Source organism: Capra hircus, chromosome 29 (genome assembly GCF_001704415.2).
Source record: "Capra hircus breed San Clemente chromosome 29, ASM170441v1, whole genome shotgun sequence".
In the NCBI taxonomy this organism is placed as follows: Eukaryota; Metazoa; Chordata; class Mammalia; order Artiodactyla; family Bovidae; genus Capra; species Capra hircus.
The window spans coordinates 5,079,526-5,095,069 of record NC_030836.1 but is presented as its reverse complement, the minus strand read 5'-3'; the positions used below and the strand labels follow the sequence as shown (position 1 = coordinate 5,095,069).

The 15,544-nt window shown below is 39.6% G+C and overlaps 1 protein-coding gene across 1 annotated transcript; it reads left to right on the top strand.

The window, feature by feature from the left end:
- Window positions 8,795-10,021, top strand: LOC102178721 (upstream-binding factor 1-like protein 1). Its single transcript, XM_013976895.2, has one exon. It carries the CDS (start codon window positions 8,801-8,803, stop codon window positions 10,019-10,021), a length of 1,221 nt encoding a protein of 406 aa, XP_013832349.2. The 5' UTR covers window positions 8,795-8,800.

Sequence of the window (15,544 nt, the reverse complement as noted above, 5' to 3'; positions counted from 1 at the left end):
ATATGTGTTTGTGGAAAGAGCAGAGGGGACTTTGGGAGAGAGCCAAGACTCTGGAAAAGCTATAAAGGGACAAGACAAAAATTGTAATAGCCAGTACTTTTAATTTTATGTGCTTGGAAGACATTTTTGTTCGTTTAAAATTACTGAAATTAAAGAAAGAGATTTCTTTTTATCTGAATTTAGATAAGCACAAAATAGTTGCAGCTAACTTAGGTCGAGAATATGTTCCAGAACCTGAATTGATTCTGTGAAGTTGGGAGATTTTTCTTGTCCAAGAAAAATGAGTCCCACAGATTTAGCAGATATGGCAGGGAGATCACTGGACTTGGAACGTTGTCTGCCCAGAGCATTCTGAGGCATTTATTTCTATTTCTTAAAGAGCTGCTGCTGCTGCTAAGTCACTTCAATCTTGTCCAACTCTGTGCGACCCCACAGACAGCAGCCCACCAGGCTCCCCTGTCCCTGGGATTCTCCAGGCAAGAACACTGGAGTAGGTTGCCATTTCCTTCTCCAATGCATGAAAGTGAAAAGTGAAAGTGAAGTCACTCAGTCGTGTCCAACTCTTCGTGACCCCATGGACTGCAGCCTACCAGTCTCCTCCGCCCATGGGATTTTCCAGGCAAGAGTAAAGAGCAGTGACTTCACTTTAATATCTGGGAAACTGAAGGAACAATCACGTGTCTGCACTGGGTCCTGTCCTGTGGGAATTGCTGTGGCATAAAGTGAAACAGACAGCAAAGGAGCAGCAGAGCCTGGAGAGCTCTCCTGAGAAGCAGCAGTTCTGATGTCCAGTGTCTCCTGTGTCCAGTGCACGAAGGCCGGTCCTTACAAATTAAATATTAAAAATACTAACAATGGGTCTTTAATATGTAACAGACTGACATACAGCCAACATTTTCTCCCAAGAATTATAGGTACTGACAGAAATAAATTATTAGCTAGGAAGAGTAAGAGACACACCATAAAAATTATCCCATCGGTGAACATAACACTCAACTAATGACTTTTCTTTGTTTTGAAAAATCTCATTTTCTTAGTATTAGCACCTAGGAAAGCAGAAGTATTTGGATGAGACTGAATGAAAAGATTTTCTCTACCATATTTTATTGGCATGACTATGTCAAAACATACATGAGTGTGTATGTAGACTCATACATGAGACTGAATGAAAAGATTTTCTGGATAATATTTTATTGGCATACATGAGTGTGTATGCGTATGACTCTGAGGGGTGTATGTGTAGGAGAAAATATGAAACAGTTTAGCTACTGCCCATAATAGTTGATTGAATAATAATATTTTGTGATACGCATCTCAAAAAAATGATGCCTTTTAAATATTTCCTTCTACAAGAAAACGGTTAAAGATGAATGATTCTCCTTTGTGGTTACTATAATCCATTTATAGTACATGTAATTGAATTCTGCTGATGAAATGATGGATACATAAATTTACACCAAAACTTCTTCTGTATTTCAGAAGGGGATAGATAGAAGATTATTTCCCCTTAGCATCGAATGAAAAAACTTAGGGCAAAGTAGCTGTGTAAGTTAGTACTCATAACTTCCATAGTCACCTGAGAAGGCAGAAGAGATAGAATTCAGTGCTGTAGTGTCCATATTTTCCTCATAGGAGTGACATGTACATCCTTGCTAGAGTCAAGATCTTATCATTTTAGATAGATTGATTAATATTCTTTCTGTGCACATGCCTGCATGCTGATTTGCTTCATTCCTCTGACTCTTTGTGACCCCATGGACCCTAGCCCGCCAGGCTCCTCTCTCACGGGATTCTCCAGGCCAGAACACTGGAGTAGGTTGCCATGCCCTCCTGCAGGGGATCTTCCTGACCCGGGAATGGAACCTGAGTCTCTGATGTCACCTGCATTGGCAGATGGGTTCTTTAGCGTCACTAGCAAAACCTGGGAAGGCCAATATTTTCTATACTAGGTTAAAAACTTCATAGTACAGGTATCAGTGCATGAAAGAAGTTAGGATAGCACTAAATGATTGAATTGGCAGTTGGACTTCCCTAGTAGTTCAGACAGTAAAGCATCTGCCTGCAATGGAAGAGACCTGGGTTTGATCCCTGGGTCTGGACAATCCCCTGGAGAAGGAGATGGCAACCTATTCCAGTATTCTTGCCTGGAGAAACCCATGCACAGAAAAGCCTGGTGGGCTACAATCCATGGGGCTGCAAAGAGTCAGACAGAGCGACTAACACACACACACACATACATACAAGTTTCATATTATTGTTAGAGACCAGAGTCTCATAGCCCTGCTGCCTCATATTTGGGTGCTAAGTGCTTTACTTGAAGGCACAGAAGAGAGGATAGCGAAAATGAAGGGCTAGCCACTGTCCATGGACATCATCATGTTTATGAGTTTCCTAGGGCTCCATAGCACATGAACCCACATGGGGTGGCTTAAAACCAGTGTATTCTCTGACAGTCCTGGAGGCTGGAAATCAAGGTGTTGGCAGGGCCATAATTCCTCCAAAGGCTCTGAAGGGATTTGCCTGTCTTTTTCAGTGTCTGGTGATTCCTGGAATTCTCAAATTATGACAGATTAATTTAAATTCAGCCTCTTCATATTGACATTTCTTGCTGCATCTAAAACACCCCTCATTTTTCTCTTATCAGGACTCCAGTCAGCAGATTTCGGATCCACTCTCTACCCTGAATGGTCTCATCCTGACATCCTCCAGGTGATTACATCAGCAAAGACTATTTCTAAAATAGTTCATATTTAGAAGTACTGGCTGTTAGGATTCGGACATGATTTGGGAGGGCATAAGGGGGACATTGATCTGACTACCTCATCCAACAGAATGAAAGTTATTGCCCTCAAATCTGAGGTCCCATGCTTTGCTGCAGGAAGTAAAAATCTCATTTTTTTTTTTTCTTGCTTTGCTTTGTAGGTAGTTATATGCAGTAGGGAGAGAAACTGTTATGGTAAGATTTCAGATTTGCCAAGTTTGGCCAATGAATTTCTTAGAATATTCTTCTAGGACTACAATTACTGGGTGAGAGGCAAACATATTTTTTAAGAATTTTAATGCATATAATGAAAACATCTGTGTTAATCTCACACAAACATATCAAAGTATGTGAAGGCATACAATTTTACTGTCAATAAAACTGGATATTATCCTTCTCAAAGATTTACCAAATTAATAGTTCAATAATGTTTAATACTTTATAATAATAATTATTAATTTACTTGCTTTCAACTTAATATATTGGAAGTTGTTTTCAATAATACATAATCTGCTAAAACTTAATCTGAATTTGATATTATAAGCATAAAATGCAACATTTAATGATTCCCTTAATTAATTTTTATAATAGCATATTAAAACTGATTAGAACTATAGACCTCTGAACAATATTTATACGAAGGTTATGAATGTGATGGGTTATTCTAATAAAAATAGTGTTTTCAGGAGCAGTTCATTCTTATTATCAAGATATTATAAAATATATTTAGAGAGATCAAACTTTTTTTAAAAAGCAAAGAAATTTACTGCCATGAACATTTCTGAGAATTTTAACACTTCCCACATATATTTCTGTACATGATTTCAGTTTTGGCTGTGTACACCAATAAGTAAAAATATATATAGAAAATTGAGCCATATCTTTTCACTGTTTTTTTTAAAGTAAATATTTCATTTATTTCATTTTTCAATCATTTTCTATTGTTTGTCACTTAATCACTAGATGGAAAATACATTTATAATAAAATTTGAAAATAGATGAAGCCAGTTTCAAAAAATCATGAAGTCTGATATTGTCAAGCATCCTTTGATCTAATAAGTAATCATATCATTCTAGACATACTTTAGACCACCTCAGGTTTAATCCAATCGATTTCAACAATGCCCATGGACTTTTAAAAATGAATTGCTCATACTTAATAATCATATAATCAGAATTAAATTAGCCAAGGATGACAGAATTTGGAGTCTCTGTTTCTTTAGTTCCAAAATTATCCTCAATAATTATTCATATTTTCATGTATGCTATACGGTGATAGAAACTGATTAGAACTGAAGGGATTAAAAAGTCCATTCTAAACATGACCTGTTAGTAGATCCTCAGTTCAGTTCAGTTCAGTTGCTCAGTCGTGTCCGACTCTTTGAAACCCCATGAATTGCAGCACACCAGGCCTCCTTGTCCATCACCAACTCCCGGAATTCACTCAAACTCATGTCCATTGAGTTGGTGATGCCATGCAGCCATCTCATCCTCTGCCGTCCCCTTCTCCTCTTGCCCTCAATCTCTCCCAGCATCAGGGTCTTTTCCAATGAGTCAACTTTTTGCACCAGGTGACCAAAGTATTGGAGTTTCAGCTTTAGCATCAGTCCTTCCAACGAACACCCAGGACTGATCTCCTTTAGAATGGACTGGTTGGACCTCCTTGAAGTCCAAGGGACTCTTGAGAGTCTTCTCCAACACCACAGTTCAAAAGCATCAATTCTTCGGTGCTCAGCTTTTTTCACAGTCCAACTCTCACATCCATACATGACTACTGGAAAAACCATAGCCTTGACTAGACAGACCTTTGTTGGCACAGTAATGTCTCTGCTTTTTAATATGCTATCTAGGTTGGTCATAACTTTCTTTCCAAGGAGTAAGCGTCTTTTAATTTCATGGCTGCAATCACCATCTGCAGTGACTTTGGAGCCCAGAAAAATAAAGCCTGACACTGTTTCCACTGTTTCCCCACCTATTTCCCATGAAGTGATGGGACCAGATGCCATGATCTTAGTTTTCTGAAAGTTGAGCTTTAAGCCAACTTTTTCACTCTCCTCTTTCACTTTCATCAAGAGGCTTTTTAGCTCCTCTTCACTTTCTGCCATAAGGGTGGTGTCATCTGCATATCTGAGGTTATTGATATATCTCCCAGCAATCTTGATTCCAACTTGTGCTTCTTCCAGCCCAACATTTCTCATGATGTACTCTGCATAGAAGTTAAATAAGCAGGGTGACAATATACAGCCTTGACATACCCCTTTTCCTATTTGGAGCCAGTCTGTTGTTCCATGTCTAGTTCTAATTGTTGCTCCCTAACCTGTTAGATCATGTGAAAAAAAAGGTCAGAAACTATCACCACATGGAAAGATGCATATTCAACTACTTTATTAAAGTATAATAAAATATGGAGGGAACTGGAATAGAATGTGAGACCCTCAATATGAGAACAGAATGGATATTTATTATAAAAATCAATGGGAGAATAAACCAGCCCTGGAGGACTTTGGCAGTGGTTGTTAATGGAGAAGAGAAAGGGCATGAATCTAATCAGTGTTGACTGGGTTTATCCCAGAGAACTGTAGTAACCTAATCAACGGAGGGACTTCAAGGATCCTGATAGTCAAGCATCTCAAAAGCAATGTTTCTGTTTCCCTTTTTTCCTGTTCAGAGATGTTTTAAGTTGTCTGACCCTGGGAAACTCTGAAAGTTACAGGTGCTGACCCAGCCAGAGAGCATAGAACTCCTGACCTGATTGGGTGGATTCTCCTACTGGAATTGATGAGACCAATTCTGCAATTTTATGGTGAGTAAAGAGTTCTGAGTAGTGGATTTCTTCCTTATATATATATATATATATTTTAACACTCAGCAGACTTCAGAATTTCTGAGGCAAATGAAGTACTGCCAGCTAATAAAATATTTGTAATTGCTTTCAGTTCACTCTTGGAGCTAGACAATTATAATATCTTCCAATGTTTAAAATTTGTAAATGAAGATGAATGATTCTGCTAACTTATGGTTTCCATGGTGTAAAACTAAATTGTGAATTTGGGCGTGGGGAATCCTATACAGATAGTTTTTACATTTGGCATGATGCCTAAAACTTGATTGAGAAACTGTTGTAGAATGTGAAGAGTAATATTTCTTCAGGAAATGGTGGGGCTCGTTCTTTGAAATAGCCAATGATAACCTAGATACTGGTGATGACTCTCAAAACATAACATCAGTGACACCAAATACAAAAAAGCAGAGAAAATTCTTCACTCAGTCTGATATAGAAATGGAAATCTTGATTAATTTCAGTCCTTTATTTTTATGCCCACTATATTAGATAGCACTATTATTTTTAAGTATTTAATTAAAATTTCATTTATTTATTTGTATGTTCTGCTTCTTAGTTGGAGATATGCGGGATACTTAGTTGAGGCATACAAACACTTAGTCATCATCCATGAACTACTAGTCCTGGCATGTGAGCACTTTGGTGTGGCCTGTGGGATCTAGTTCCCTGAGGGGGATTGAACCCTGACGCCCTGTACCTGGGAGCATGGAGTCTTAGCCACTGGACCAACAGGGAAGGGCCAGCACTTTTGCATTTTAACTTGGAATTTACATATTTCCAAATGTGAAAAATCTTTAGGAGTATCAGTTCAGTTGAGTTGCTCAGTCACGTCTGACTCTCTGTGACCTCATGGACTGCAACACACCAGGCTTCCCTGAGGATCGCCAAATCCTGGAACCTACTCAAATTCCTGTTCTTCGCATCAGTGATGCCATCCAACCATCTCATCCTCCATCGACAACTTCTCCTTCCACCCTCAATCTTTCCCAGCATCAAGGTCTTTTCCAATGAGTCAGTTATTCACATCAGGTAGTCAAAGTATTGGAGTTTCAGCTTCAGCATCAGTCTTTCCAATGAATATTCAGGACTGATTTCCTTTAGGATTGACTGGTTGGATCTCCTTGCTGTCCAAAGGACTCTCAAAAGTCTTCTCCAGCACCACAGTTTGAAAGCATCAGTTTTTCAACACTCAGCCTTCTTTAGGGTCCAACTCTCACATCCATATATGACCACTGGAAAACTATATGGAGTTTTATCAGCAAAATGATGTCTTTGATTTTTAGTATGCTGTCTAGATTTGTCATAGCTTTTCTTCTGAGGAGCAAGCTTCTTTTAAATTTGTGGCTACTGCCACCATCCACAGTGATTTTGGAGCCCAAGAATACCATCTGAGCCACCAGGGAAGCCCTAAATTGTATTTAATAGGCCTTAATACAATGTCTATTGATGTTGTCTGAAAAGAAATATTTAACCCTTCAAGTCTTTGACTCTTACATAAACATGTTTACACTTGTCTTCATCTTCGATGGTACTTCTATTGTGCGATGAATCATATCAATTATTATCTCAGTTGCCCATTCAGTCCATGGCCACCTGGATGCTTCTTTCTATACTTATAGCTGACTCACATTGTTGTACTTCAGAAACCAATACAGTCTCTAATGCAATCATCCTCCAATTAAAAATAAATTAATAAAAAGGAAAAAGGTAGCTATTCCCTGGAATCCAATGGAGTGCTACTAATTGAGAGATTATATTCACATTGAATCTGAGCAGAGTACAGAGAGTTCCCATATATATCCCACCTCCTCAAAACAAAGGCACACATACAGGTTCCCCATTATCACATAATGTATCAGAGTGGTGTATTTATTACAACTGAGGAACCTACACTGATTCTTCATTGTCACCCAAAGTTCCTGATTTTACATTAGTGTTCATTCTTGGTGTTGTTTATTCTACTAGTTTTACACTGATGTATAGTGACAGGCACCCCCCGGTATAATGCACCAAAGTGTTATATGCCCTAAAAATCTTTTGTGATTGCATGTTCATCAGTCCTCCAACTGTAACTGCTGGAAACCAAGGATTATTTCACTCTATATTTTTCTTTTTCTGGAAGGTCTTATAGGTGGACTCATGAAGTATGTATCCTTTTCAGATTAACTTCTTTCACTTAGTGATATGCATTCAACTATACTCCATGTCTCTTGCTAGCTTTCTCACTCATTTCTTTTTAGCAGTGAATACTATTCCATGGACTGGATGTACCAGAGTTTCTTTGTCCATTCATCTACCTAAAGACATCTTGGTTGCTTTCAAGTTTTGTAGTTATGAGCAAAGCTGCTAGATGTATCCATCTGCAGTTTTTTTCTAAATGGATTCACCTGATTTTGGCAAATGTAGAAGAACATGATTATGAAATTTCATGGTAGGAGGATATTTAGTTTGGTAACAAACCACCATGTTGTCTTTCAGAAAGTGTTAGTCATTCAATCATGTCCGACCCTTTGTGACCCCATGGACAGTAACTCACCAGGCTCCTCTGTCCATGAAATTCTCCAGGCAAGAATATTGGAGTGGGTTGCCATTCCCTTGCCCTGTCTTTCTGAAGGCCTGTACTGTTTTGAATTCCCATCATCAGTGAATCAACTGATGATGAATCCTGATTCTCCCCATCCTCTCAGTATGTGGTGATGGCCATCTTTGGGATTTTGACCATTCTTATCCATGTGCTGTGGTTTGCCATTGCTGTTTTAAAGTCCTTTACTTTTCAGGCACTTACTTTTATTAACTCCCTTCATTTTCTCTTATTCTTTGTCCCTTGAGTGAATAGCCAGTCTTTTAGTTTCCTCATTTATATGTAAGACACTCTCTGGTGAAATTGTTTGGGAGGCAGAGTGAATGGGGTCTGAAGATACTTAACTCTGAAAATGAAGCTTCATAATGTTCAACATGAATATCGATTCAGACTAGGCCAGTTTTCATTTGCATTCTTAAGGGTAAATAAAATGATAGAAGAGACATATCTCAAGTGGTATGTGCTTCTCTCATGTGTCACATAGGAGAGTAACTTTCTTTTTCTTTCTTCACAGAATCATCACCCTCACCTGCTGAATCTTGGGAGTGCGGATGCTGGAGATTCTGCTGAGATGGCTGAACCTTTAGGACCATGTAATTGTCCCAAAGACCTAGAAATGGTGATGCCTAAAAGTCAAGATGACTGGTCCAGAGAAGACATTGTGCAGTTACTGGAATATATGGAGAAAAGCATTCCATCCAATGACAGGCACACATTCAAAACGACCCAGTCAGTGATGGACTGGGAAAAAGTAGCTTTTAAAGATTTTTCTGGGGAAAAATGCAAACTCAAATGGTTAGAAATTTCTTATAACTTGAGAAAGTTTCGCACTTTGAAAGAATTAATCCTGGAAGCTAAGGAAAATATTAACAATCCTTCCAAAAGTAGAAACCACAAGAAACATCCTGATATACCCAAGAAGCCCCTGACAGCTTACCTTCTCTTTTTTAAAGAGATGAGACCTCAGTACCTCCAAAAATACCCCAAGATGAGCAACCAGGAGCTGACCAAGGTTCTCTCTGAGGAATACAGGAAGCTGCCTGAACAGCTCAAGCTGAAATACAGTCAAGATTTCCAGAAAGAGAAACAGGAGTTTCAGGAGAAAATGGCTCTGTTCAGAACACAGCACCCTGAACTAGTCCAGAACTCCAAGAAACCTGATGTCCCCAGAGGAAGTCAAAGCAAAGTGCCAAAGAAGTTTCAGGAAAATGTGCAAAGAGTGAAACCTCCCCCAGAAAACAATCTAGCCATGAAGTGGAAATTCCACGGAGAGCCCAAGAAGCCTCCGATGAATGGCTATCACAAGTTCCACCAGGATCTCTGGTCGAGCAGGGAGCTGAAAGTGGTGCCCCCGAGGGAGCGCATGGTGGAGATCAGTAGACGCTGGCAGCGGGTCCCCCAGGACCAGAAGGAGCTTTATAAGAAGCAGGCAGAGGAACTGCAAACACAGTACAAGGTGGACCTTGATCTCTGGCTCAGGACTCTGTCTCCTGAAGAATATGCTGCTTACAGAGAGGTGACCTGTGCTAAGTGTAAGAACATGAAGGTGACAGGGGGCCCGAACCCCAAGATTAGAAGGATGAGCCTGCAGTCCCCATCATCAAGGAATCTGCAAGGAAGGCTTAGAGAGAACCCGGGGTTTCAGGCTGCAGAGTCAGAATCATCAGACATGATTGGAGAACATTCTCCTGCCTCAGGGAGATCAGAAGAAAATGAGGACGAGGAGGAAGTCTCCTCAGCCCCCAGCACTGAGGAGGAAGATGGAGATTCTGAGCCAGAGGATCATGGCTCCAGCTCATCGTCCTCAGGGGACTCCTCTGACTCGGATTCCAACTGAGTTTAGTTCACAACCCGAAGAGACAGAGAACTTTCCAGCAAACGTCAATGGGCTCTTCTCTCTGTTGCCTCTTCATTGCCTTCCTTCTTTCCTTCCCTCTTCATACAAAGCAGGACCTCCTGGAAAGAAGGCATCTTGTGCTGTAATTTCTGGCCTCTCCATCTACCCCATGTTCACCCTGAGAGAAACTCAATCCAATGATGCCTCATGGAATAAACCCTGAGCTGACTGGGCTGCGGGGCACCCTGGACTAGACTGAGCTCCCTGAACTGGAAATGTTTGCTCTCCTCACCCTCTGCCTTCCAGACATGTGAGGGGCTCCAGGGGTCTATGACCCCCCCACCTTTTTTCTGTGACTTTGTCCCTCAGGACTCAGGCACTGAGCTGGGGAGGGAAGATCTGATTGATTGGAAGTAGGAGACTTGCGTTTAAGAAAATTGTCTCTGTCCCTTCTCTCTGAAGTGAGGAGCTGGCCCTTCCTTATCTTGGAAGCCAGGATGGGCATATGGGCAGCAGCATTTCTCTATATATATTTATCCTTTGAGCTATTAGTGAGATTTTTCTTACTGATGTCAAAAATTAGAAATTAAAATTTAATACTGCTCCATTTGAGTTAGCTTTTCCTTAAAACCAGCACCCTTTGACTCAATGGCACTAATTTTCCAGGCCACATCTAAATTTCTTCTGATTTCTACCCCCACCCATTCCTCATGCTGAAGATTGTAAGGAATCATGTTTTTGCCATAGACTTGTTTTTTTTTTTTTTGCATTATGTTATGTGACTGTATTAAACAGGTGTTTTGTATAAGCATTTAAGTAAATAGGTTACTAAACTGGGAATTTTTATGTATTAGAATGACATTACTTTTAATATTTTGGTTTATTTATATATTTAAAAATGAGGGTAAGCCATCATCATCTCAATGTACTTTTCTAAGTATTCTTGGCTGAAAATGAAAAATATTCATTTTTGGCTCTAATGCACTATTAGTATCACTGAAGTAGTTGTGTTCTTATATATGAAAAGGGATGAGTTTTGAGAGTTCATCTTACTCCTTGATGTCTTAGGGAAATATTTTATTCTTTATAAATGTACAGGCAGGGAACCTATTGTACAGTACATGGAACCCTGCCCAGTGTCATGTGGCCGCGTGGATGGAAAGGAGGTTTGAGGAGAATCGACACACGTATCTGCAGGGCTGAGTCCCTTTGCTGCTCACCTGAAACTATCACAATATTTCTATGATTATTTATATATATAATTTTTTTTTTATTTTTGGCTGCACTAGGACTTCATTGCTGACCATGGGCTTTCTCTAGCCAAGGAAGTGGGGCTCCTCTTTCTTGCCATGTGCAGGCTTCTCATTGGTGTGGCTTCTCTTGTTGTAGACATGGGCAACCCTGATTTATTTATGACTCTTATTAGATCACATGGTAGTAATGTATTATTATTTTGAAACTGAAGATTGGATTAACTAAAAGCATTTTAAATACAATTTTCTTGTTGGCTTAAAGCTCAACATTCAGAAAACTAAGATCAAGTTATCCGGTCCATCACTTCATGGAAGATAGATGGGGAAACAGTGGAAACAGTTTGTTGCCTTTATTTTTTGGGGCTCCAAAATCACAGCAGATGGCTATTGCAGCCACGAAATTAAATGACACTTACTCCTTGGAAGGAAAATTATGACCAACCTAGATAGCTTATTCAAAAGCAGAGACATTACTTTGCCAAGAAAGGTCTGTCTAGACAAGGCTATGGTTTCTCCAGTGGTCATGTATGGATGTGAGAGTTGGACTATAAAGAAAGCTGAGCATCGAAGAACTGATGCTTTTGAACTATGGTGTTGGAGAAGCCTCTTGAGAGTCCCTTAGACTGCAGGGAAATCCAACCAGTCCATCCTAATGGAGATCAGTCCTGGGTGTTCACTGGAAGGACTGATGTTGAGGCTGAAACTCCAATACTTTGGCCACCTGATGGGCAAAGACCCTAATGCTGGGAGGGATTGGGGGCAGGAGGAGAAGGGGGTGATAGAGGATGAGATGGTTGGATGGCCTCATTGACTCTATGGACATGGGTTTCGGTGGAAACCGGGAGTTGGTTATGGACAGGGAGGACTTGTATGCTGCTGTTCATGGGGTTGCAAAGACTTGGACACAGCTGAGCGACTGAACTGAACTGAAGTATTCTTTATTACATTCACCAAAAAGTTTTGCTGTTAATTCTGGTAAATGAAATTTCAATATTTCTGTGATTTGAGGTCTCTCCTCAATTTCAATTTCTTATTTTCTCTATGTCATTCTGTTAAGATGTATATGCATTTATATTTAGTGTGTTTGTGATAGATAATCTCTTGAGCTTATGAATTTTATAGGTAGCCCATTCAGCATTTTTGTTAAATAATATTATTGTTTTTCCTTCTGATGTTGGTTATACATTATAAGCTTTTTAACAGTGATGGAGTGTATTTTTAGTTATGACTTTGTATAGCTATTTATTGAAACAGTTATATTTCAAGCAGGTTGGTTTTTGTTACTTGGGATTTATCTGTACATATGGCAGACATAAACCTCCTAAGCTAGATGGGTCAGCCAATATTAGGTAGTGAGTTTTACAGGAAAAAAAAAAAAAGTACAAGATATGCTGAGTCTACCAAAGAGGATGTCCTTATTTAGTCCAATAGCTTTACAAATTACATCATGAAAAAAGAGGATTAACGGAGGCTTGGCGAGGTATAGGCACAGAAGAGATAAGGGAATTCTAAACCTTGCCTTAAAACACTAACTGGGTGAACAGAGCCAGCAGTTCTTCCGCATCCAACTACCTTAGAAATTAACAGACAAGACATAGAATAAAAATTGCATAGTATTCAGAGATAGTTTTATTTAACATTTTATACCACTTTATACAGTTGACATGTGCTTAGTCATTCAGTCATGTCCAACTCTTTGTGACCCCATGGGCTGTAGCTATCAGACTCCCCGTCCATGGGATTTTTTCCAGGCAAGAATACTGGAGTGGGTTGCCATCTTCTACTCCAGGGGATCTTCTCGACCAGGGAGTAAACCCAAATCTGCTGCTTGGCAAGAGGATTCTTTACAGCTGAGCCATCCAGAAAGCCCATGCACTTAACATGTCAACCCTTAAACAAATCAGTCAATATGCTTCATAAAGGAATGCAAAGTTACAGAAAATCAAGCAGACATTAAATTAGTGATGTCAATTGTTTGCATTTCTGATACCTGTTTTCAGATTTCTACGTTGTCCTTGATCAAGAGTGTTGAGAGCACAGAAAAGGTTTGAGAGGAGAGGAAAAGGAGCAGGAGAGGAAACTGCAAATGAGAGAGCTATTGGCCACATTCACAAAGCTCAGGACACCACAGTCAAAATCCAGGAACACCCCCACACGGCCCAGAAGCCTTTTGACATACTGAGGTGACAGTGGGGAGGCAGTGAAGACACTGCACTGATTGTTCTCTCTGATACAAAGAAGTGGAAAACTCTCTCTGAGTCAAGGACCATGTCACTGTCTCTTGTCCAAGAATTATTACAAAATCCAATAGCCCAGTTGCAACAACCCGCTACATCCACCTCTCAGTAGCATTGACCAGAAGTGAATGACTCAGCTCCCCAGGCAAGAAAATATTTAGATCTTGGTGAAGTGTTGTTGACAGAACCATCAGGAACAGCCAGCAGACATCTCAGATCTTCAAACACAGGGACACAATGAGTGACTCTTTCATTATCCAGTGCAACGTACACTGCGGGAAGAAGGAAAAATATTATATTAGCAACTAGTGTTATAAACTCCTGATGGACATTGGTTTTGTAGAGTGTCTAGGTTTCCTAACTTGTGGCTAGAATTGGAATCAGGACAGCAAGGCGAGCTTGAGAAATCTTTTCCAGTCGAAGATCTACAGGTCTGTCTCTGTAAGATTTGGCCAGACCAAATGGGATAAATGATTTGTATCTATGAGACCTACTGCTACCTCTTGGCCATCATTTCTATAATTTCTACACTTGAAATTGTCAATTAATTAAAAAGTTCACTATCAGAAACCAATATAGCTTGCCCTTCTCAGAAAATGCACTGTAGTGCCAATAATAACTCCCAAACTGTTTTCACTTTTCCTGAAAAGATTTTTTACTAAAGCATGCAAAGTTAAAATGAAAGCAAAATGTCTTATCTTTTGAAGTAGTTTCCTTGTGAGAAGTTTCTGCCAGCATACTTTGAAGTAAAAAGGGATAAATCTAATGAAAGAATTCTCAGCTTACTTTGCCAATGTTTTATATAAACTGTGTATAAAACTTCCTTTTAGGTTTGTAATAAATTTGACCATAAAGAGGATTTATATTTTGTATTTATTACAAAGCATTTTATAAACCAAGTTAAAATTATCTAAGCATCTCAAAACCAATGATAACATTCATTCCGTGAAACCTGGTATGTACTGAATGTACATGCAAAACTACAAGTTACCTTTAAACAGTCAATAATATACCTCAGCCTGCTACAGACCATCCACTATGTTTTCCTATTCATTACCCTCTAGATAGCTTACTACCACTCATTATAAATGTTTTTTTTTTCCCCAGATACCATTTAGTTTTACTCCATACATTATTCTCCTATAAGGGTAAGTGTGGACATTAAAATTTCCAGCATAGTCCACAGATTGGACAGTGGGGAAAGGTAACCCATAGGAAAGTAACAGAGGTCAATGTATCCAACCCTAACCAGAGGGCTGTCTATTACCTTGGAATTGGTTGAGCCAGTCTATGAGTCCAGGGATGGGTCACCCACTGAGCTGTGGTACTACAAGCCAGGGTAGGTGCAGCTGCATTGACTCACCCCTGCAAGAAAGGACACTTCATTACTCTTCTGAAGCTCAAATTTTCATCATAGTAATTATGGCTGCATGACTCTGAAGAGGCTTCACTTCAATCCTCAAATTTAGGTACAGGTCCCATGGAAGTAATCACCCAGACTAGAGGATTTATGTTATCAAAATCAAATAATATTCTATCTCTTCTATCCCAGGGCTAACACTGCAATCTTAGCATCAAGTTCAAATCAGTCATGACAGTATCTGGTTTGCTGCAGCCAATCTCAGGGCTGTGGAAAATGACTTGAAATGAAGGGCATTCAAGAGGGGCACTCTGACTTTTAATCCACTCGAGTCTCCACAGAAATGTTCAGTGTCTGTACAACCACAGCTAGCAGTTGAGGAGTTTATCTAGGGTAGCAATCTCAATTCCTGGGACCAAGTTTTCCTGAGAGCATGATAGAGTCTTTCTTTTTCACCTCCCCATGTGCTGCACATGGAAACCCTGCACCCGGATGATCCTCTGTTGGCCCATTCTCTGATTCCACATTAGGTTTCTATCAACCCTTATTTCCTGCACATAATCCTGTCATGACTTTGGGTACATCCCCTCTGTTTTTTTCTTTTTCTAAAACTTAAAATCAGCAATGATAGTTGTCCTCATGTGATCTTTGCACAAAATCCTGCAAGTAATTC

Bases quoted from the DNA above. Each gene is read 5' to 3' on its own strand.
- LOC102178721 (XM_013976895.2), top strand. From the start codon at position 8,801: ATGGTGATGCCTAAAAGTCAAGATGACTGGTCCAGAGAAGACATTGTG.